We start from the raw sequence: 24,519 nt of genomic DNA on the forward strand, positions 1-24,519 counted from the left end.
GTAGCTTTAAAATGGATTTCATAAAATTGGTTTTGAAAAAAGTATTGTTCAGGAACCTATATTGAAATCCGGGTATCACTACTGGTATTTAAGATATTTTAATTATACTTATCCCTAATACCGGCAAGAAATATTTCAACTGCTCACAGTGTGGTAGAAGAGTTGGCCAGAAATGCAGTCTGTAAACAAGAGAGAAACCATTTGGTTGTGATGTTTGTGGGAAAAGCTTTACACAACAGGGAACTATCAAGACACGTGAGAATCCATACAGGAGAGAAACCGTTTGGTTGACCCTTTGCCAAGCCCTGCGTCCAAACATTAATGTTATATCATGTTTGCAGCTATTAGGTAGCTTTACATGTACACTTTCACAGGGCACTTGCTTTAAAATGTGTCCAGATTGAAACATTAAAATGTCAGCTGGAACGGACTTCTCAGCTGACTCAAGGAGTTAGCATTAGCTTACATCAGTCTGCTACACTTATGAAATCTGCTTGCGAGAGTCGTCGTTTTAGCTTTTGTTTACTTCCCTAAGGAATCAAAGACCTCGTATTTCAACCATTAACCTAAATTTCAATGTTAAATCTGCCACCATAAACTATGTAAATGCAGTACAAGAATGAAAACTTGGCAGGAATAACAACAGTAACTAAGGAGGGTGGTGCTTAGCGAAGGGTCAATTTCAAGGTGCACATCAAAGTCCACACCTCAGGGGAGTTGTTAAGTTGCAGTGTTTGTGGCTAAAGATTTGCTTATTCGTCAGACTGCACAAGACATGCATTACTGGGAGCAGCAGCAGTAATTGAAACAGCCGAGGTGATGGTTGAGCTTTGCACAACAGCTTGTAACTGCATAGTTCTGTGCATTGTTTATGCTACTACAATGAACTTTCCTATTTTGTTGATTTTGGAGGTGGATAAAAGCAGTGTTCCCACCACAATTACCACAACATGTAACTATTTCTTTTTAATTTTGCACAGGACTCACTTTAACTACACACTGTAATTTAAGCCCAGGCTTGTTTCATCTCATTACAAGGAACATCCAATCTGAACATTAAGAACAACTATACAGAAATAGCCAGTCTTCCTGCTGATGGTCTTGTTAACTTGTATAGGTCATATAAAGGCATCAGTAATAAACTGATACAAGTTTGTATGAGTGTGTTTTATTGCTAAATCCTTTTTTATTTTCTCTCATATTTGTATTTTAAAATATTTGAAGATAACATCAAACTGTTATAGTTTGATAGAGTATAATTTTTTCATAGTCAAATCAATTCTGTTTTTGAAACGTCTGTGTTGTTGCTCGGTGATGACACAGGAAATGTGAAGTTGTTTGAAGGTATCTTACTGTAGATGAAGGTCCATCTCAGATGAGTTCTGCTGTGAGGCATATAGCCCAGAAATACAAAACGGCATGAAAGAGACATCAGCTGACCAGAGACACAAAACGACCGCAGACAGATATCAAGTAACTATGAAGGGGCCCAAAATGGCCAAAAAGAGAAAATTAGTGATCACAAAGGAAAGCAAAACAATCAGGGCTGCGTTTCCCAGTTTCGATGTATCTTAGCGCTCTACGAAGGTCTCAAAGATATACCTTAGCAAAGGAACTTCTTTTCCTACAAGTGTTTCCCAAACTGTCCCTTAGCGGGTGCTCTTAGGAAGAGCTGCTTAGGTACATCGTAAGTTGGAGCTGTCCTTCACCACGGTGCTGAAAGTGTATTAATCGATGCTGCACACATCGATTGATCACTTATAAAGGTAAATAAATAATGTTGTAATATTACAAGCCTTGCCATAATAATTTTACCTCCTTCAAATATGATATAAATGCTGCTATGCCTCCTAGAGATGATCTGCTAAACTATTTGAAACCTAGTCCACACACACACACACACACACACACACACAGGTATTTTTAAAAACAGCGTTTTAAAACCAAATCTCCGTCCAGACGAGTGTTTTGGCACAGTTTCATGTAAAGTCCCTCCAGTGTAACTGTCGTGCGTGCTGCCGGGCCACGTGGCAACAACATCCACAAAGAGCCCTCTGTGGTCCACCACCACTTGGGTGTTGATGGTGGAATATCCCTTCCGGCATATGAAAGCCTGGTCGTCCATGGATGGGTTGGACACGGGGATCCCATTCACCAGTCCAATCACCTGGGGAATGCCAGCCATAGCGTGGAAGCCCTGGTGTGTCTCTATGATGTCCTTTCTCCTCCCAGGCATCTTGATGTACTCTTGTGCATGACCCACAAGGACATTGGTCGCTGCCTCCATACTCCGTGAAACCGATGCCTTGCTCAGCCCGAAGCCATCTCCCACCACCTCCAAGAAAGTACCCAATGTGTAAAAACGCAAAGCTGCCAGAAGCTGGACCTCTGGGCTTAGAGCGAAGATGCACTTGGCAGCTCTGGGAATGTGCAGGTGTAACAGATTTAATAAGTTGGTGATCCCACTTACCATTACAAACCCTCTTACTGTTTTAATGGAAGGTACACTGAATTTAATTTATTGTTACAAACTTATCTGTTTAATTATTATGCTATTTACTGTCTTATTTTGTTGTTTTATTATGATGTATTAAGTACTACAGAGATTTCCTATTTTTATTGTGTACGTGAACGCCACACTCACAAGCCCATGCAGACTTCACGGATACGCCCCGTACTCTGTTACAGTCTGCTGTCTCTGGACTCATGTGCGTCTTGAGCTGCATGTTTAATGAGAGCTGGCTGTAAACGCTAATTTTCTGTTTTGTTCAGAAGTACCTAAATAAATGGCGGCCCAAGCCAAACAGTGACTGACAGTGAATCATCATTAATCTACACAACGCAAGAGTTGCTGACCCGTTACACAGGGACACAAGTACAAGCAGATTCAAGATCTCCTCACGTGGCAGCTGGTACTTGGACAGGATGGGACTGTCTGAGAGGACATCAAGTGGACTTAAGTTTGTCCTCATAAAATGGTTGACATGAACCAAATGGCTACGCGGACGGCGACGCCTTTGGTTCATTTGATTAAATGTAATGATATGCTGTATTACAGCCATAATCTAGTCTACAATGAAGCAAGCAGAGGCTTGTTGTGATGTAATGATGTAATTTGCGCAAGGAGTCTAGATGTGAATTAAACTGCAACTGTCCCTTTAAAAAGCATAATTTTGGCCTAATAAAGTTAAAACTCTGTTAGCATGAACGGAGAGACAGCTTACGAGTGGTTCAGACCGCCCTTCTTAAGATATACCTTCAGAAGATATATCTTAGCTAAGGAGACTCTGGGAAACAGCCTGTAAGCTTAAGGGAGACATTAAGATACGACTTAAGAAGCGCTACAAAGGCTGGGAAACGGGGCCCAGAAGGAGATGCAAAAAGGGATTTAAGAGAGTCAAAATAGACAAAGATGAAACCAGCACAGGTGCAAAACAACTACAAAGTGATGTAAAATGACTATAAAGACACACAGCTATGAAAAGATACAAAATGACTACAAATAAAAGAAAAAAAAACAAGACACAACTAAAGGAATGCAAAATGACCACAAAGATGTAAAATGAAACAAAGAGAAGCAAAACAAAAACAAATATGTAAAATGACCACAATGAGACAGAACAACTACAAATACATACAAAACTACTACAAATGGGAGAAAAAAAACACAAGATGCACAACTACAAAGAGAAACAAAACAATCACAAAGATGTAAAATGAAACAAAGAGATGCAAAAGGTCCACAAACAGACACAACTACAAAAAGAAAACGAAAAAATGAAACAAAACAAATGGGTGCATGGGGGCTGGTGAATCTAGGTAGGTTTTGGTGGTTTTGTCAAACTTCTTTCTGTACAATGAATCCACACACTGGCAATGAAGTAACAAAGTGACCTTTTATTGAGATTCATAAACAGTTGTATTGTGTGGTGGAGTGATAACACAGCCTGAGTATTTAGCAACCCGTTCTCAGACAAATCAGAGCTGTACCTTTCAACAATATGTACATATGTGTATAATCTACACACCAGAACTGGAAACAAAACAAAAAAATATGCATGCTTCAGTGTCGCCTCCCATCACTCAAGTCATTCACATATTCCCTTTGTTGAATTCCCTTTTTAAAAATTAAAATAAATAGACAAATAAATAGCTTGAAAAGACACAAATACCAAACAGCTGCTACAATTTGCCACCACCTTACCTTTCTGTAGACATCCCATGATTATTTACTCCAAAAATTTATTTAAACACTTCTATAATAGCTGCTATCGATGCATTTACATATCAGTGTTATGGGAGTGTTAACCATTCCTTTACCAGAATAAATATCAGTGTTTAACATCTACAATGCATGTATTCAACATATCAACCCAATAAAAAGACTTCCGTACACTCTCTTTACAATTTCAACAAATTACATACAGAAATATCTTAATTTTATGCATGTCATTTGTTGTCAGAAACTGCCCAAAGCACAGATTACTTGCTGGATACATGCGGCTCTGAAATTCATGACATAGTGAGACGTCTGTGACATGAAAAAAAAATAAATAAAATAAAATAAAATCTGGAAACATTGTCAGAACTGCAATAATGAAACTGTCGATTCCACCAGAGAAAAAGAGAAATACTGAGCCGAAAACACAAACATTTCCTGCGCCGAGCGACAGATAACCAGCTAGCTTAATAGAAAAGATATACATACATATCAAAACGCAAAGGCTTCAAAAGTGAAGGCAAACTCTTCGACTGATGCTTCTTATCACAACATCAAAAACTGCAAACAAACATAACATTCAAGGAAAGCTTCAGGACTTCCCTTTACTTATAAATACAATACAGTATAAATAACAGTAGAAAAGATTGTAGAAAAGAAAGAGGGAAGATGCAACATAATCACAGCCTTGTCCTCTTGGTTGTACAGATGAGTGGATAAGGCCTCGCCACTGCCAAGGATGAGTGCAGCACTTCTGATCTGACTGCCAGGAAAGTGAGTTTACCACAGACCGAGACGGTTGTCCGATTCTCATCAAATTCATTTTTTAAATTTGGTAACAGGAAAACCCTGTATTCCTGTTGCTTTCTAAATGAAGCACCATGTCGGCGATATCGCACACCATTTGAGATGTTTATCTGTGGTTTGTCAAACGCAAAAGATTAAAAATAAAGAAACTGTGTTCGACTGTAGTTTAAGAAAATAGTTTGAGATCATGTCATGAAATCCAACAGGCTGCTGATGGTTAATGATGGTCTTAAAGTTAAGATGTGGTCAAATTCTCATGTGGATGTGTGTGAAACTCTTCAGAGGTCGCATCTATCTGTTCCTTACACCTGCTTAGTTCTGTTCAGGGTCAGGGTGGGGGGCTGGAGCCTATCCCAGCATGCCTTAGGTGAATGACAGGGAAAGATGCTTTACGGGTCAACAAGCTCTGTAATTGAGACCCCATTTACACGTGGCATTTTCAAGGGTATCATATCTTAACACCACTGCCAAACAAGAATGTCAATATTGGATGAAAACATTCAGTGACTACGTGCAGTTTATTTTCTTGTCTGTTTTTTTTTTTTTACATCAAGTGCCAACAATTAAAAAAATTCTTGCTTTGTCCATCATTGTAACATGGCAACTACGGTATGCTGAAAGTTAGGGACAGATTATTGTCATGGTAAATCAACTCTGGTTAAGGTGTGATTAGAGCTGGGCAACCAAAGCACTTGGTTAATGTTAGCGGTAGCCTGGGGTTGGTAATGAAAAGGTGAACATTAATTTCAGGTCTGTAACAAGACTCAAATTCTGCTCTCCTGAATCAAAGTTTAAAGCACTAAACATCCATGAGCAAACTGTACATTTACTGCCACTAGACAACTTCACTGCTAAACTTAAATCCCGCTGCTCTGAGTGCAGCCACCAGCACTCTTTTTTTTCCCCTTCTCGCTCATTCAGATTCACTGTGCGCACACACACACACCATTCAGTGCTTAAGCATCATGTAGCTGGAAAATAGATCAGGAATATTCACACATATTGAAGGAAAACTGCAGCCTGCACAGAAAGTTTAGCTGCTGGACACTTTGAAATGTGAATATACAGAGCCTATAAAGACAGATGCTTCAGTGTGGCGTGAATGCTGTTGTCACAAGAGCGTGAAGTGACATTTGTAGTCTAGATGAGGGTTTATTTTCCAGCTCGCTACATGAAGGGCACTGAATGTTGGCACTGGACATTAAAATTATTAGGTACTGGATCATCTAATATTGATTTAAATCCTCAGCTAGTGTTATCCTGTTTACGCTCATGAGTGTGCTAGCATCCGCATGATGAAAATTTCATCATTGGAGACTACACACAGGCTCTTGGAGGAAATACGCATACCCCTAATTTATAGTGAGTCTGATCCTGTAGACACTGATCTACTGCGCATGTGTGGAATACTATATGCATCCATAGTATCTGCATCCATTTGAGAGTATAATCATGTCTTTAGGGGTATTGTGCTGCATATCTGGATGTGATTCAGTACATTTTTGCTTATGTGCAGCCACATGCAGTAAATGCATGTTCCACTTTAACAATGCATATCATTTAACTGTTGTAATGACAAACCAGGTAGCTACATTTTTAGAGGAGTAAAGATAATATATGCAGCTATGAGAGATGAAAACTTTTGTTACCTGTTAACAATGTTAACAAATGTTAACATTTGACAAAAATGTCAGAATTAAATTCAGCTTTAATGCTTTTTGGTTGCTTTTATGATGGGGCATGTTGAAATGGTAAAACTGGATTTGCGAAACTCTTGTGAGATCTGTCACTCATTCTTGAGAACTGAGATAAAACCCCATCAATTTCAAAAGATCAAACTCTTGTCTATTAAGCCTCGTAATGGGACAACCTCCTCGTAGTGATATATTAAATGTAGACGTCCATCAGATGGAAAATAAGATGGTTGATGTCTAACCAAGTTCACAAAACTTTTCCACTTCACAGCATAGTGGTAGTGACCAGCCATTTTATTTTTTAAAGTGTCTCAGAGTCTCTTAATGTTAATCAAAATACACATTTTTAAACCACAATTCTTATTTAGCTTTGATTTAGAAGGACTACAGAGTCGACATGTTATGGTTGAGACACATCTAACAGCAATATTATTTAAAGAATCTGTCAAAAAATAGAAACTTTACCATTTCTTGAGCAGTATTCTTGCCTCTTTTAAACCAGGAAGTGAGACAGGGGTCCTTAGGGTATAGCTGACCCTTTTTATGCCTGATTAAATCATGTTTTTGTAAAAATCTGATGGAAATCTGAGACACAACTTTCAAGGACCAACATTTTCATAAAAATAATTATAATAGCACACTTTTATACCTATGTTATCAGTAGTTTTTTTTCATCTGTTTAACAGTTTTCCAAATTGTCTGAAGTTGTGAATTTTTGTCTTGGACAATGTTTTCTGACACAGAGCAGGTTTAGAAATTAAAAACAATAAACAAACAGTTCATAAAATACATATACATCCTTGAATAAATTTTTACCATTACGTGTGTTGGCATTAAAAAGTGTTTTTGTTAGGACATGATTTGTCCCAGTTTTCAAGAATGGGTGCTATTTATGTTGTTTCCTAATTACACATGTTGTACAGACTAATTATGTCTTATAATGTGACATCACTGTTTTTAAGATCTTCTTGTGTTTAGATAGAGAAAACACTTACGTTAGGGTTAGGGAAAGATAATGGTTTGGGTTAAGATGATCACTCTTGCACGATCTTCTGCAGGTCTTGGGTTCCCATCTAACCACAACCTTTATATTTTGCTTATAGTTACTTACTTATACCTTTTAATATCTTATAGGTATGTGGCCGGGACCCATGAGGTGGCAAAGTGTAAATGGGGTATCAAAGTCTCCAATGAACCAGTCACGTGAACTTTAGGAGAACATGCAAGCTTTTTTCAAAAAGAACGAAAGCAAATATCTGAACTCGGGACTTTCCTTATTTCAGGCTCAAATGCTAACCGCTAAGCGCCACACCCCCACAGGCCACATATGAGGCAGTAAGTAACTGAGGCACAGTTTCATTACTGGACTAGATGTGTAGACAAGGGGCTGGGGATGCTGAGGGTACACTGCAGTTGGTCATTGTATGAAAGAACATGGTAGGACTGTGAAACAGATTGGAGTAAAGGTCTTATCTATTGCATATATTACACTGGTTTGTCCAGGGCCCCAGTACACATCATGAGTACCAGAAGGGCCAGATCGCTTCAGGGAGCAGATCCAATGATCCTACATGCTGCTTTGCACCAGTCACATTGTTTGAGAAAGTAAAGGTTCAGGAGTTGGGGTACTTGCTCCGTGCAAAGAGCAACACCGCGGTAACGGTACACAGTCTGAGAAAAGAAGTTCATCAGTGGAGGACTTGAAGAAGACAACAAGCAGCTCCCGTTCAAACAGCAGGACCAGACATGCTGACAGGTGAAGAACCACTCCAGCCAACAGGATTCAAAGAAAGTCCACATGCGCATTCTTTGTTCTTGAGGAATCACATACTATCGGCTCGCTTAGTCTATATGATCAGTCTCCACGGAGGGAATCCCAGAAGCCCTTGTGTCGGAATCGATGGCTACTTCAATAGAGGAGACGTGACATCATCGTCTCTGCTTTGAAAGCAGAACAAGAAAGCTTGGAAGGACCATTCGGAGGAGAACATGAAAGGTCTGTGCCTCGCTGCTGTCCTTGCTTTGAACCGAGCCAGAGAGTGGGAAGCTGTCCAGATCTAGGACTTCCAGGACCGTACCGATACTTATTGAGTATCAGACATGGATAAAGTCTTGTAGTAGCTGTCGAGTTTGTAGTTTCAGTGTGCCAGACCACTGAAAAAATGCTCCCATCTCTGAAAGACTTCTCTTCTGTCTCTGCTCGTTTAAGATTTTTAACATCATTGGCTTTCAGATTATTGACATTGCTTGAAAAAGAAACTTCATTGCTATAGTTGCTGAGAGCATCACAAGAGAATGTGCATGGATGGCTTAATATTATTGACAGTGACATATTCCTTCAGTGGTCCTGCTCCTGTTTCAGTAGTAGATCATTTTAGTCACTTAAAGAAATCTCCAGGAGTTCCTCGGGGATCCGACCTGGGCCCTTTTTTCTTGTCTTGCCTTTTTCTTTTGCAAGCTTCACATTGAATTATCTCCTGCTTCTGCCATTAAACCTCAGTGATCCTGATAGCCTAGAGTCTCTTTTTAATCATCTTGTTAAGTGTGGGATTCCTTAATTACCATCATTTGTCATGACTTCTTAAATTGGAACCAGATGCTAAGCGGTCTAAAAAAGTAATCAATCCTCTCCTGTGGGTTAGTCTTCTGCAGCTCTGTATATTTTGGTCTACTGTCCAAAAAGTCTGGACAGACAATATCTACATAATTCTTTACATTAGTTATAATTATAGATTTGATTGTAAGGTTCAACTGTTCACCCCCAAGGCCTTGAAAAGTCTGGTGTCAGGCACCAAAACACATTGCATTTCTCTGATCCTCAGGCAGGCTCCTACTGCCCCGCCGCGATGTTCCGGATAGAATATATAATAATCCTTGTAGGCTCTCAGATTAAAAATCAGACATGATTGTTCCTTTGGCATCATGGCTACCAGACTTTGCATCCATCTGATGAGTTTTTTTCCTTCTTTTTTTTTTTTTTAAAGATCTGCATTATACTTTGAACCACTTCTTTAAAGCCACATAGATTATAGATTTATCTGAATTTATAAGAGCAGCAAACCACCTGAGAATTTGTGTGACAGAATGTGCACACATCATTCGCACTCAACTTTGAATTCACAGAAAAGAAGCACGAATTTATACGTGTTGTAAGCTGCAAATCTGTAACATGTTAAATCATTTTAAAATTTTTTTCTTAAGTAGACAACATTTTTCAAGTGTAACGGTAATTATAACACCTCAATTTTCATTTGGTGCGTGACAAACGACAAACCTGAAGCTTTTTTGTTTGTATGTGCACTGTTTGCATGATCTGTTTTTATTAAATACATGTATTTCTTTTATTCTTCTTTCTTATTTTATTCTTTTTCTCTTTGTTTATACAGTATATAAGCATTCTGTAGGGTTTTCTTTTTCATTTAGTACTTTATCACTTAAATCCTTTCTGTGAATTCAACATTTCAACCCAGGATAAATTTAAAGATAAGTTCTCAAGTATTTAGATGTCATAATAATGTCTTAAATTTTATGGAAAGTTCTTGTTTTCGGTGATCATTTTACTTGTTGCTGTTAGTTTTTGTTTGCATTTTCTGTTACTTGAAGTAGATTTTATCATTAGATGGATGACGCGTTTTGCTACATGCAACTTTAAATGATCTTGATTCCATTTTGCATACCACTTTGTATGCATATATATAGAAATATATTTAAAAAAATGCTGTTGTAGTGTTTCATACTCTCCAGTCTTAGTGATTAATATAAAAATAACCGTAGTCCTGCTGTGGTGCTGTCATAAAGATCCTCATAGCTAAGTGAGAGACTCTAACACATAGTACCAGAACAGTGACGTACATATATCCACAAAACTTTGTCGAGTACAATCCAGGGATCTTTACGACGTTTTAAGCCCTCGCTGCTTGTTTTTCGCATCATAGCCCGGCCAGTGTTACACAGAGAGGGATGCAGTGTTGATTTGTCCGCCTTGTCCGTCTCACTCCAGGCCAAACGTGCTGGTCTCCTCCACTGCGATCAGCAGTTTCTCATACAGCATGGTGTATGAAGGGTACGGAGGAAGGTCCAGACGGTTGAAACAGGTATGAGCCCTGAGAGAGGGGCACAGAAACAGAAAAGCTATAGAGGCACACACCATGTTTTAATTTTTTCATTTTTTTTCTTTTTTATGCACTCTGACAAACTTTAGGACGTTATTTTTTGTTTGTGTTCGTCATGTGTCTGTTCAGAACATGGTGGTTTATGTATGTAGCCTAATTGTCATTTTTGTTTAGTTTTAACTATTAGTAAGGTGGCTGTTTCTTGACCCCAGCTGTACTTTACTACCATGTTTTGAAGGTCTTGTATCCTGTGTTGAATTTATTCGAGCTGACATCTCTGAGAGCTGCTTCCTGTCTGTCAGTCTGTGCTGCCTCCCACAATATTACTAATTTCATCTATCAAACAGGGGGAATTAGGAACAAATGCCCACTTTTATTACAAGCTTGCTTCAAATAAAGGCCTGTTACTTTCTGCGGTTGAGATAAATAAAAGCCTGGGTCACTATTTGAGGAAATACGGTATGCATTTTACTTTGCCAATTACAGGAATGGGTCAGTGACCCATTCTGAGTTTCAACCCCAAATTTGGGAAATGCTCATTTAGGATTTCTTTTTTCAACATTTCATCACCATCATTTCTGCACAGCAACTCCCTAGTATATTTACAAAACAGATTTTTCGAGACTGAACACTTAATTCCAAACATTTGTTAGAGCCCACTGTGACTCTGGTGAGTTCAGTGCACAGTAACATCTGTCTCAAGCCTGTTAGCATTAGCTAACATTAACCACCATAAGAAACTCGTCACATCAGATCAAGTAAAGCTGTAGCAGCAAAACCCCTGAGTGAGTTTTATTCTATGGTCTCTTGTTAGATTAAGATATTTCTTCTTTAAAAAGCTATATAGCTTCACTTAACACCACTTCAACTGTATCAACACACAGGCCACTATCTGTAAACCTGCTATTATTAGTAGACCTACAGTATAACTGCTGATGCTGAAGCTTCCACTGTCCACAAAGTCAAAGTCTGGCACTTTTCCTGCTCTGCAGTGAAACCTGAACCCTGCTCTCTGTTTCTGCTGAGCACGCTCACCTTTTTACTGCCGTTAGCCAAATTTATGTCAGAGGACAACACACCTTGTACAATATCAGAGGAGGGAAACTACCAAAATAGCTCTCCTATAGCTGGTGCTCAGCTCAGAGGAAATAGTGCATTTAATTGGGACTATTTCCAGCAGTGTTTATGTGGTATATGTGGAACTGAGTAAAAATAAACTACTGTGTGTGCTTGAGTCACACATACACACTAAATGTTCCAGATCATGTCACTAAACCTGAACATTTTCCAACTTTACAAAGTCCTCTGTTGTGTCTAAAGGGTGGACTGTGACTTTCATCGAAGAGGAAGAAATTAAGACTTTAAGGAACATTGTAATGAGAGTATGATAGTGTGAACATGGCTTTATAGAAGACTGGCGTGGGTACCTGGGTAGTGATGTGACTTTGCCCCACTTCTCGATGCAGAAGCGTCGGAGGCCGTTGGAGCCTCTCAGTGCAGCGAAGCCTTCGTAGGGGACACTGGATGTCCCGGTGACAAACTGCAGCAGGCGGAGACGCTGCTCGTTGTTGAAGCGCTCCACAGCGGCCCAGAACCACCGCATCACTATGTGGCCGTCATGGTAACCTGGTGATAACATGCGACATCAGAACTGAACTAGTACTGACCAGTTCTATTAGAAACACTATATATAATAAAAAAAATGATAACAACATGTAATATTTACACTGTAAAACAAATGACAGAAAATTTGCTTTGTTAGCTTAGCATAAAGACTTGAAATCCAGGGCAAACAGTTAACCTTGTTCTGTCCAAGGGTAAATTCCAAATACTAGGTATAAAAGGGGTATATAAGTACTCTAGATACACACCTCCTCTGTACTCTGTGTTGCTCCTCCAGTCACTGAGGTCGATCTCTACTGTACCGGCGATAACCAGCTCCAGCTCCCGAGCATCGAACACTGACACCAGCCTGGAGTCGACCACCTGCGATGGAGAAAAATAACAACACACAAATGTTTCAGGTGCCTTCAGGTGTGTGTGGTTCCATTAATGTGTATGTATATGGTGTTGCCACTTTGTCTCACTGTGGATTATTATGACTTATTTTCTTATTATTATGGCTTGATAAAAAATAAAAATGTGTTCTACTTCTAATAATCATGGTTTAGGGTGTGATGTACCATCTGAGAAGTGTTGTTTACCTCATAGAAGCCTCTGACCAGCGCCTCTGTCTGCTGCACCACCCCTCTCTCCACCCTCCACTTGGCCATTCGTTCTATATAATCCTTCTTGTTCTTTTCAGTCACCTGGAGGTGGGAGCCTCCCGACTTCAGCTCCCGCTCCGTCACCTGGTAACAGACAAAGTGCTGTGTAAGTCATCAAAGAAAGCTTGTCTTTGTGGAAAGACATATGTCACAATCCTATGTATATTATAAAGAAAGAGATAAACATGCACAAACTGTCATCCACAGTGACAAACATCCACACACACTGACCTGGCCGAACACCTCCTCGTTGACGGTGAAGGTGAGGTCCAGTATGTCCGTGATGTCATTGTCTTTCATCCACTGCAGAGACTGGTGGAACTCCTCGTCCAGATACTCCAGATCAGACAGGTCTGTAGGTCTGAAGGACACACACAGCTCACACACACAACCCACACAACTACACAATGCCAGGTAGCTGGCACAGTTTCATGTCAGCCTCGCTGAAAATATTAGATTTTTAAGTGCATTTCCTGCTGTTGTTTAAACCTCTGAAGTTAAAGACATACGATAAATGTCTAAGTGTGTGTGAGTGTGTGTGTGTGTGTGTGTACTGACAGTCGGAGCAGGGCCTTGTAGAAGGGTCTGGTGAAGAAAGCATCCAGCAGGTACTGATGGATCAGAGCCAGGCCCAGGATACGACCGCTGAAACGGAACCTAAACACAGGGAACATTAGAATCAACAATGGAATCAGTTAAACAAACTTCTCCTTTGGGACATTTATCTTTACAAAGTGGAATTAGTTTGAGATGCCTTAGTTACATTACATTAACCAAGACAACATAACCAGTCATAAGTTGAAGACAGCACACAGGGCTGCACCAAGGTGGTTTTCTTACTGGGTTTGGCTTGTGGTGACATGGGGCTATGTCAGCTAGTAGGACTGCTGTACAACTAAACAAGATCAGTAGCTAATGCCAGCTATAGTTAACAGCAGTTAGTGGTTAGCATACTTAAGCCACAAGTAAAGCTAGCTACCTCTCTATTAGGAAGTGTGAATCACCATGGTACTGTGCTCTGCCATCGAGCTGGCCTTATAACATTTAATGACATCTTTATGATAAGTCCAAAATTTATCACTGTAGTTGAGGTCAAGAAAAGAAATCATGACACAGTTATAATAGTCTCATAAGGGCCAGTGTCAAAACCAACCACATGTGACAGTTTAATATAATGATAAAATGTAAAACTACATAGTTTCTTCAAGTCTGATTATGGCATGTTTATGACAGGATATGTTGTCTTGGTTAATGCCATGTTGTCATAAAGACATCTCTAACAATGTCAACTTTGCATTGAATATGACATAATTGACAGAATGGCACTTAATGACAACAGTCAAACATTCTTAAAGACTCCCTCATGTTCATGGCAGGTGTCATGTCATTGTTATGACGGTGTAATGTCAGTCTGATGTATGCCACTTGAAATAAAACATGATCTGTTTTGTTATTATTGGTATACTGTATTACCTTAATTATTTATATTTTTGTATTAAAATTTTCCACAGCATTACTTTGAGGGACAGAGGAATAACATAAGAAAAAAATCAATACAAATGTGTTTTAGAATTTTTGTTTTTGACTTAACTGATTAAGTTGGTTACTCTAGAGTCTATTAAGGGGGTACTGTGTTTTCATGAAGCTCTGTATTGAATGACTGAGTAAACAGATGTTTTACAGTCCTGTCATTTGTTGGAATGAATAGTGAAACTGTACAATCACAACGGTAATTAACACAAAATTGCAGATGACAAGGATCACCATATACACTGCCTCACATCTCAATGTATGCTCACATGTTTCATAGTAAATACAGTCAGCGTGTTTCACAAAACACTGATTCACTGTGTGTGTGAGAGAGTTTATGTTACTACACAGCTTACCATTCCAGATGGTTCTCAACAAACGCTGACATGGGGCTGATCTGAACGGTGTACGTATCGTTAGCTGAGTACTCAAACAGGCCGTAGTATGGGTTGAACAACTCCTGAGACAAGAGGAAGAAGAACTCTCTGGACGGTCCGCTGTAGTCCAAACTGAGGAGACAAAAAGACAGAAAGGACACAGTTTTACATATTTGGTTCAGGGCATATTTGAACAGTTATAGCAGTAATAAATGATGAATAATCTAGATTTAAAGGTAGTGTAAATTATACAAAAAAACAAGCATGTTTCAATAATATAGTTTTGTAAGAATAGCATATCATGCTGCACTGTAACACACATAGCTGTGTTACATCACTGTTCATATGTGTGTGTGTATGTGTGTCTGTGTGTGTGTGTGTGTGTCTTACCCCTCCTCTCCCAGGAAGGTGACGTAGAGTTTGTTCCTCTGCAGCTCTTTGCGGGAGTACGCCATCACCTGGTTAAAGGTTCCCTCCAGCAGGTGTTCCCTCCTGATCAGCAACCTACATGCAGGTCTAAATTCAGTTTCAAAGTGTTCTTTACAAGCAGAATTGTGGTGGGAAAACAGTGACTTCCTGAAATGATTTCACTTAAAAGGGACAGTTCACCCCAAAATCAAAACTACATATTGTGCCCTTGCCTGTAGAGCTATTTATCGATGTAGACAGTTTTGGAGATATCGGCTGTAGTGATATCGGTCTTCTCTACTTCTCTACTACTTTTTTTCTGCAGTAGAATCTACCGGAACTACTTTAGTATCTACTAGAAAGAAGACAGTTCCTTCATGAAACTGCTCACAACAAGGTCTGTGGATTGTCTTGAGTAACTGGGTCATGATTTTTGGAAAGAGACACTGGTTTTGATTGTTTCAAAATGTATTTTACACTTTGAGCATCACAAGCTGAGTGTCATTTAGTTACAGTAAATTGATCCAGGCCAGGGGAAAATATGCAGATTTCAGCGTGAACTGTCTCTTTAAATCAATTCTATATGGAAGCCAAATTCCCAAAACACAACTTTCAGAGGACATTACCTCACTGTTATCAACAGTAGCTATCGCCCTGTCTCCATGGAGCCACACAGAATAGTGACACTACATACATGTGTACACTACTGTAAGTATTGTGGAGTAACACAATAGTTCAGTTATCATACATACGATGATGCAGATCAATAAGCATACAGTATATTTTAAATCAGATTATAATTATTAAGATTAGGAGGGGAGAAAGCAGCGTGAGCTGTGTCAGAACTGTGATCAGGAGCTTTACTAATACATTTAATGGGAGTATATAACAATACTGTATGAGGGCTTTTATTTTGACGGTACAGTAAGCTGTTTCAAGTGTTTTCTCAGAGTCTTACTTGATCTTGCCTGGTCCCTGGCCGTAGCCTTTGGCTTCTAATTTCCTGTAGAAGTTTCTTAGTTTGGCTTCAAAGTCTCTGCGGTAAGGAGCTGGAGCCCTGGCCCTCTGCAGGCCTACACACACACATACACACACATACACACACACACACACACACACACACACACACACACACACACACACACACAGAACAGAGACAAAGCCAGAAAATACACAAGATAAGTTATTTAAAACACTTCCAAAGGTCTTTGTACAAAATAAAGTGATTTTAAAACTGACTTTGAGTTTAATTCTGAGAGGAATAACCAGCTTTGAAGGTTTGTCACAAAATATCTGAAATGTAACTGGGGTCCTGACTCTGTAAGACTTAAAAATGTTATCAATAAAACTTTTTACACAAAGAGTAAAACTACTAATACCACATGTCAATATACACAGTTAGAAATAGATTTCTCCATTCAAAATGTCACCTTAATGAAAGTACAGAGGTGTTATCAAGAAAATGTATTTAAAGGTGCACTATGCACAAAATAAATAAATAAAATACAATAAATACAATGTATGAACTAACACAAAAACAAGTGTGTGTGGTGGTGATGTCTGTATCTGCAGAGACTCTGCTCTCTGCCTGTATTTTATTATTTTACTGTGCGTGGATGTTTCTGGGTGTCAACCTTTGGGCACTGGTGATTAAATAATGAGCTTCTAATATGTATAAACAAAAGACCTTTTCCCTGTTTTTATCTCACCATCTTACCTATGATGACCCTATGTTAGCAATATGCTATCAAGAATGGAAGCTCAACAAACAGGAAGAAGGTGCCACCACTTTGACCTGTGACCACGCAAAAACATGTGCACAATGGTGAATTAAGAGTGAAATATTTCACAACTTTATATTAATGATTTGTAGAATTTAGGCCTCAAAACATAAGTACACCGATCAGGCATAACATTATGACCACTGACAGGTGAAGTGAATAACACTGATTATCTCTTCATCATGGCTCCTGTTAGTGGGTGGGATATATTAGGCAGCAAGTGAACATTTTGTCCTCAAAGTTGATGTGTTAGAAGCAGGAAAAATGGACAAGAGTAAGGATGTGAGAGTTTGACAAGTGTCAAATTATGACGGCTAGAAGACTGGGTCAGAGCATCTCCAAAATTGCAGCTCTTGTGGGGTGTTCCTGGTCTGCAGTGGTCAGTATCTATCAAAAGTGGTCCAAGGAAGGAACAGTGGTGAACCAGTGACAGGGTCATGGACGGCCAAGGCTCACTGATGCATGTTGGGAGTGAAGGCTGGTCCATGTGGTCTGATCCAACAGACGAGCTACTGTTAATCAAATTTTAATGTTGCAGTTTGTCAAACTGGAGCCAATTATATCTACTGTTGGGTATTTCAAATTGCAACAATGCATTATATTTATAAGCTGATATGTTTTATATTAAAAATGTGAAGTAAATAAACTGCATCTATCAAGGAACTGACAAATCCATTTAGTGATTAAAAATGTACAATATTAAATAGCATAAATGATATATGAAAACCACCATAAAATCCACCATTGATGTTCTACAATCAAAATGAGTGACCGGTGCACACAATGTCATTTCTAACAGCAAATATTTTGACATGTCAGAGCTCGAGCTGCAATGATTAATTGGTTAATCAGTTACTAATCACCTATTTAGTAATTACCAACTCATTTGAGTCATTTTTTAAAGTAAAAAAAGACCAAATTTTCTGTTTTTAGCTTCTCAAATGTGAATATTTTCTGGTTTCTTTATTCCTCTCTGGCACCAAACTGGAGATCACTGGGTTGTGGACAAACAGGGCATTTGAGGATGTTGTCTTGGGCTTTGGGGAACACTGATCAATACATTTTCACAATTTTTTACATTTTGTAGACCAACCAACTGATTGATTACACAAGAAAACAATCAACAGATTAATCAATAATGAAGATAATTGTCAGTTGCAGCCCTAGTCATCGCAGAAAAAGTAGAGGTGTAATTAACATCATTAATACTGGCTGCATTCCATTCAGGTTCACCAGTTTGTGGGCCCTGCTATCATTTATACTGGCACACTGACATGGTTAACTGGGTCATTGAGACAGAATGCAGCCCTTAATAACAGCTGGTACCTTTAGCCCAGAAAAGACCAGATATGTCACTGTTATTACCTGCACAGCTAATCAGCAGAATCGACTTTGTATGAAGTAAAATGGAAAGTCAAGCTTTATCTGTCTTATACTTCCCATGTTAAAGAGAAAAGAAAGAGTGAAATACGACTAACAGATATTTAAGACAGGCTGACACATCATTTTGCAGTAAGAGTGAGAGCATCTCACTCCATTGGAAGATTTAAAATCAGATTTCAAGAGTCAATAAAAGCTGAATGACCTCTGGAGGCTTTTTGACTGATGTGGAGCAGCTGAGCTCAGTTCACTACATTTCTTGCTCTATTTTTCCAGTTCAGGTTTTCACAAAGAGAACAGCACCGCAGCTAATGAATGAAGCACAATTACAAGCCAGGCCTCCCTGCTGTGACCCAATTTCTCCTTACAGAACCTCCCATCAATCACACGTACACACACACACACACACACACACACACACACACACACACACACACACTTGTGGCCTGCTTGAGGTCTGCTGCAGCTCATTAAGATAACATTAGTGCACCCTAACATAGCACAGCAGGCTCTGTCAAACAGCAATGATTACTGTTATTGAGTTTCTATGTGTTTGTGTGTTTATGTATGTGTGTATGTAATGTGTGTATCACTGAGTGTTTCAGATAGCTTGACAGATTAATGTGCACTTCACTGTCAACATGGCTCCACAGTGTATCCACTTCATTTCTATATGAAATCCTGATTTTTAGAAATATGTTAAGATTTGACAATATTAACATCAGCATTGATGTGCTTCATGACATTTTTTTTTCACGCCACATTAAAACACACATTAAAATGTTTTTGACTTGATCCCTCCAGGGGCTCGCCCACAGGAAACCATTTTAATGTGAAAGGGTGTCTGTCACGGCTGCCATCAGCTTGTGTCGGCAATAGACTCGTTCCAGATGAGCCAAGCCTGCACAGAATCAATCACCGGCGATCGCTGCACAAACACCACCTGTTGGTGAAAATCCTAATTTTCTGTGTATTTGTAGTATTTAGCGCCTATATCTGTCAACAAGCACTGAATATAATCAAGATTGTTCATATATCACTTTTCAAAACGAGCAGTTGGGCCTAATGATAAGCTCAAGTCATGGTTCTGCCCTCATGCTGTGATTGGACAGCTGATTATCTTTTATTTTGGCGCTGACAATGTTTCCATCTGTAGAGAAATCCCCCTCCCTCTTCATGTAAACTAACAACAGTGGTTTGTATTGAATATTGGCAGGTCTCTGCTGCTCCCTGCTGGTAAACACTGAAACGCAATATACTTCTTTACTTTGTTTTTAGTGTTGTGATTTGATTTTTAAACGGAAACACATTTGACACTGTGTACTGTTTTCCACTGTACTTCTTTGTTTTAATTCAGGAATTTTAAATCTTCCATAGAAATGGTCCTGTGCACAGATTGCATTTACATTTAGACAGGAAGCTGTGAAGAGACATTGTCCCTGTTGTTAGGTACGTTTTCACTGATACTCTGTAGGAAGGTTTTTTAAAGAAAATTGTTCAGCACCAGTGTGTCTTCAGGCAAAGAAACATTTGTGATTGGCCGGCTGGTGGACCTACCAGGAGAGTTCTGTGGTGAGGACGCGGGGGAGCAGCGAGGAGAGAAGCTGAAGCCGGGGTGGATGGGGACAGGTGGAACATAAGACATGATTTCCTCTTCATATAAACTACAAGAACAGGACACAGAAAAGCACAGAGGACATTATTTCTCTGCTCTGCGTGGAGTCAAATTGTTAGCTGTGTGTGAATTAAGGCATTTGTGAGAACATTAAAGTAAAACAAAATCCATGTTGTTAGCCAGCATGGGTTTACTGGGTTTAATGTCTTCTTTACCTTAACAGGATGACGAGGTCTGCATCACAGGACAGCTTCTCCACCCCCTGAGTCCCCTCTGTCCGGATGTAGTGGATTTTCTCTCTGAACAGTCAACAAGAAGAAGTCCTCATCAGTTATTGTTTTTATGTACTGATATAATGCTGTGAAGTAAAGTAAAGACAACTAAATATCTGAGTTTGGGAAAGAGACACATTGATTCTGGCTTTTGAATAATAACATGAAGAAGAACAACAATATGCAGTAGAAGAGGAGGAAGAGGAAGTAGAGAAGGAAGAAGAAAACGATGAAGAATAAAGAGAAGGGAGGGAGGGAAGTAGAGGAGGAAAAAGATGAAGAAGAAGAAAATTAAGAAGGAGAAAGGGGTAGAGGAAGAAGAAGAGGAGGATGAAATAGAAGAGGAAGATGAAAAACAAAGTAAAAGGAAGATGAATAAAAAGATGAAAAAGAATAAAGAAGAAGAGAAGGAAGGAGAAGTGATGAAAGACAGAAGTGTACCTCAGTGCGTGGTTTCTGCTGAGGCTGGGCTGTCGCTCCTGCAACATGTCAAAGATGTTGGGCTGTCGAAGGAACGCCACGATCTTGTCGTTGTAAGCTGGTGAGACAGAAGCATTAACACAGTCTAAGGTTAAATCAGTGCGTTAGGTTGTTGGTGTCTTCAGATGAATGATGACATGTTGTGACGGTGCGTACATGGAGCGGTCAGCTGTTGCGAGTCAGCGTGATGTTGGCTTCGTATGGCGGCTACCAGGCTGTTTCCAGGCCTGGCCATCAGTGAAGCCCCACGACTCCTGGACACATCAGAGGCCTGGAGACAAACAAAAGGACACGGTTTTCACTGAGAGACAGCTGTTCAAACCAAGTCTTTCAGGAAGAGACACTTATGTGGATTCATATGTAACCTGTCTGTAACTGTGAATAAGTGAGTACCTCCCCGGCGCTGTAGCTGCGTAGTCTCTGCAGATGTTGTCTGTGGGCGAGGTGGCCAGGCAGCCGGCCGTTCTGCAGGGGGATGCGAGGGTCGATGAAGGTTGTGGCTCGACTGTTGTGGTCCACAAAGAAAGACTGACAGACACAGAAAATATGAACTGATATACAATGTGTACTGTTAAATATTGATTTGCAAATCTCTGACATGTTAGAATGAACAGATTCTGGATCAAATTTGACATAGTAGCTCTTTTTAATATAAGTTGTATTAATTTTTATTACTATTACTATATTCTTTTCTCTATTAGACAGTATAAGACCCTTCATTAAACCCTTATAAGACTTTATTAGAGAGTAATTAGGGATACATTACAACAGAACTGTACTGTAAACTTGCTAGACTTTTTAATTTTTAATTCCTTTTAATTCACAGTACTGTAATTGTTGCCAATATATTGTTACATAATTAGTATAATTTTAACTTTTTCTCAGACCAATGTCATAATTGAAAATTCATTAGAGCTGCATTTGTCATTTAAACAGGATTAAATTTTTTATTTAGTATATCATAAGTAATAGTGCTTTTATTTTGAAATCTCAGTGAAGTTATCTGCTGAGATTTATCTGAGACTCTCATTAGGCTGCTCTTAATAAGATAACTCTTCCCTTTTTGCAGCATGCAGCCAATGAGGTATTTGTTTTGTTTGTCTGTATTTCACTTTGTAAAATGTTATTTCTGATGCTGTGCATGTTACAACACTGTGTTTAGTTTTAGTCTTAGCAAGAAAGCCACTTGTACTAATGCTGACTGAGGACTAGGACTGAGCATTATTTGATACAAAGTACAGTTTGTTACATCTCATTAGTGTGCTGTAAAATAAAGTGTGACCTGTGTTCATTTTGCTTTGCCAGTATTATAGCAACGTATAACTCACTGCTGACTGTAAAGTATCACCTTCCATCCTCTCAGGTCCATTAAAGGATCATTCTACATACAGTATTTCAGCTACCTTGCCCTGGGGGTCGGTCTTGATCTCCCAGCCTCGTGGCAGCTCCAGCTGAGTGTCTGCGAACTTGTTGAGGAAGACCACCAGGTCCCGGTTGTGTTGGTAGCGCTCAAAGTTCCTGGCGTCACGACGCACCTTCAGGATCATGTGTTTCACGCAGCTGCTGCTGGTGAACATCCGGTAGGCTGCCTGGAGACACGACAGACACAAGTTTACTGTTACTAAAGTACTGAGGCTCTTCAACGATGCTTTTTTGTGAATGTGTTAATGTGTTTGGGGAATAAGGGTGTGTATCTAAAACAGTTCCTTAATGTTGCATTGATTATATAATTTACTGTTTTATACAAGAGTAAATACTATTGCATTTCTAACCAGTCTACAAAAACATAATTACTGACAGAAACATACAGAAAATTAAATGCCTACATCAGCACTTAGAGGACGTAATTTTATTATTTTATCATGAGAAACCTGTCTGCTGTTACTGTTGTGTTTACTTGAAGCTGACAAACTCAGTTTTAACATTTTGTTGCCTTAGATGTATCACCACATGGAGTTGCAAATAAAAACTCTTCTGTCTTGATTCAGATTTCAAAGTTGGCTGCTGAGCAGCACAATTTTCAATTAAAGGGACAATTTGTCACTTTCCTTGCGAATGTCCAATCAGCGTTGATGGTAATTGTAGTCAGTTGATGCCATATATTTTGCAGGGCTGCTATACTGGCCAAGAAAGCCGAGTCCTCCTGCTCACTGTGCTGGCAGTGCCTACATTTACCAGGATGCATTGCATGCGAGCTTCTGATGCCTGTTTATCATGACCCTAGCCTATACCTATTACTTTGTTGGCCAAAACATAGGTTTGGTAGGACTGAGTCAAACTAACTGAGTGAAAATAAATAACTCTCTCAACTGTAGTGCTCTTCATCCATCTAGATAGTTTTAGTGTGAGTTGCAGAGTTTTAGAGATGTCTGCCTTCTCTTCAATATAATGCAGATGGACGGCACTCGGCTTGTGTTCAAAGAAAAAAAAAAACATCTGGAAAAACTCTCCAGAAATCATGACCTGGTCACTCAAGATAATCCACAGACCTTGCTGTCAGCAGTTTCATGTAGGAACTACTTTCTCTCTGTAGTAGAATCCACCGGAACCACTTTCTTTGTACTAGAAAGAAAGTAGTTCCTACATGAAACTGTTCACAAGAAGGTCTGTGGATTATCTTGAGTAACAGTGTCATGATTTTTGTAAAGAGACACTGGTTTAAAATTTTCCCAATGTATTTTTATGGTGTGCTGAGCACCAGAAGTTTAGTGCCATTTAGTCCCATTATAATGAAGAGAAGGCAGACATCTCTATGACTGATATCTCCTAAACTCTACAACTCACACCAAAATGTAGATGAATGAATAGCAGTACAGGCCAGGGGAAAATATCTATTTTTTGATTTGGGGTGAACTGTCCCTTTATTGAGTATAAAGCTCAAATTCAGCACAATATACTGTATAAAGACAATTCTAACTGTATGTGTGTGTGTGTGTGTGTGTGTGTGTGTGTGTGTGTGTGTGTGTGTGTGTGTGTGTGTGTGTGTGTGGCACTCACATAGTTACTGTGCAACACAGTGAAGAATTCTGGGTGTGTGATGAACTTGACAGCAGGCGATTGGAGGAGGTGGCTGATCTTCTGGTGATTGACAGGGGAGGCGGGGCCTGCAGATTCAGGAAGGTGTTGAGTGAGGCAGTGTATGTGTTGAGTAACAAATACAACACTTCATATTATAAATGACATCAGAGCGAGGAAAAGTACTGCATCAGAAAATAAAGAAACGACAGTGACACAAAAAAGACGCAGGATTTATGTCTCCAAATAATGAAATCAGGTCAGTAGTCTCAAAATCTGTGAGGAGGTTAAAGACTGCACCTGTTTGAGGAGCATCTGAATCAGTTTCAGTGCTGCTGCTCCGCTCTAACCTCTGACTCCCACCATCCTCCTCTGTGGCCATGGTTCTCTGGATGTTCTGGTACCTGCGCACACAACAAGTTGTCCTCTTACACGAGTGTGAAGATGCCGCATGTTTATTCCTTGATCTTGTGAAAAATGAATGGGTTTGCAAAGGGCATCTCCACCTTCACATGCACTCTTCACTGTTTTCAAGACCTATTCAGTGCTACTTGAACTACTG

General features: G+C 39.4%; 1 protein-coding gene across 2 annotated transcripts in view; it reads right to left on the bottom strand.

Moving 5' to 3' along the window:
- Positions 1-10,036: 10,036 nt before the first annotated feature.
- Positions 10,037-24,519, bottom strand: part of hecw1a (HECT, C2 and WW domain containing E3 ubiquitin protein ligase 1a) — a 101,158-nt gene continuing 86,675 nt past the window's right edge. For both annotated transcript variants that reach the window (XM_084746953.1, XM_084746952.1), the window contains 17 exons: positions 24,258-24,361; positions 23,940-24,046; positions 22,346-22,531; positions 21,336-21,470; positions 21,099-21,213; positions 20,904-21,000; positions 20,406-20,489; positions 20,133-20,239; positions 16,373-16,487; positions 15,397-15,510; positions 14,986-15,138; positions 13,658-13,756; positions 13,331-13,460; positions 13,037-13,183; positions 12,704-12,818; positions 12,260-12,458; positions 10,037-10,823 (listed from right to left, as the gene is read on the bottom strand). In XM_084746953.1, coding sequence (XP_084603079.1) covers positions 10,712-10,823; positions 12,260-12,458; positions 12,704-12,818; positions 13,037-13,183; positions 13,331-13,460; positions 13,658-13,756; positions 14,986-15,138; positions 15,397-15,510; positions 16,373-16,487; positions 20,133-20,239; positions 20,406-20,489; positions 20,904-21,000; positions 21,099-21,213; positions 21,336-21,470; positions 22,346-22,531; positions 23,940-24,046; positions 24,258-24,361 — 2,119 coding nt within the window. In that variant the 3' untranslated portion in view covers positions 10,037-10,711. The remainder of the gene's footprint in view (positions 10,824-12,259; positions 12,459-12,703; positions 12,819-13,036; positions 13,184-13,330; positions 13,461-13,657; positions 13,757-14,985; positions 15,139-15,396; positions 15,511-16,372; positions 16,488-20,132; positions 20,240-20,405; positions 20,490-20,903; positions 21,001-21,098; positions 21,214-21,335; positions 21,471-22,345; positions 22,532-23,939; positions 24,047-24,257; positions 24,362-24,519) is intronic.

This window comes from Lutjanus erythropterus, chromosome 21 (genome assembly GCF_056507025.1).
Source record: "Lutjanus erythropterus isolate fLutEry1 chromosome 21, fLutEry1.hap2, whole genome shotgun sequence".
Lineage (NCBI taxonomy): Eukaryota > Metazoa > Chordata > Actinopteri > Lutjaniformes > Lutjanidae > Lutjanus > Lutjanus erythropterus.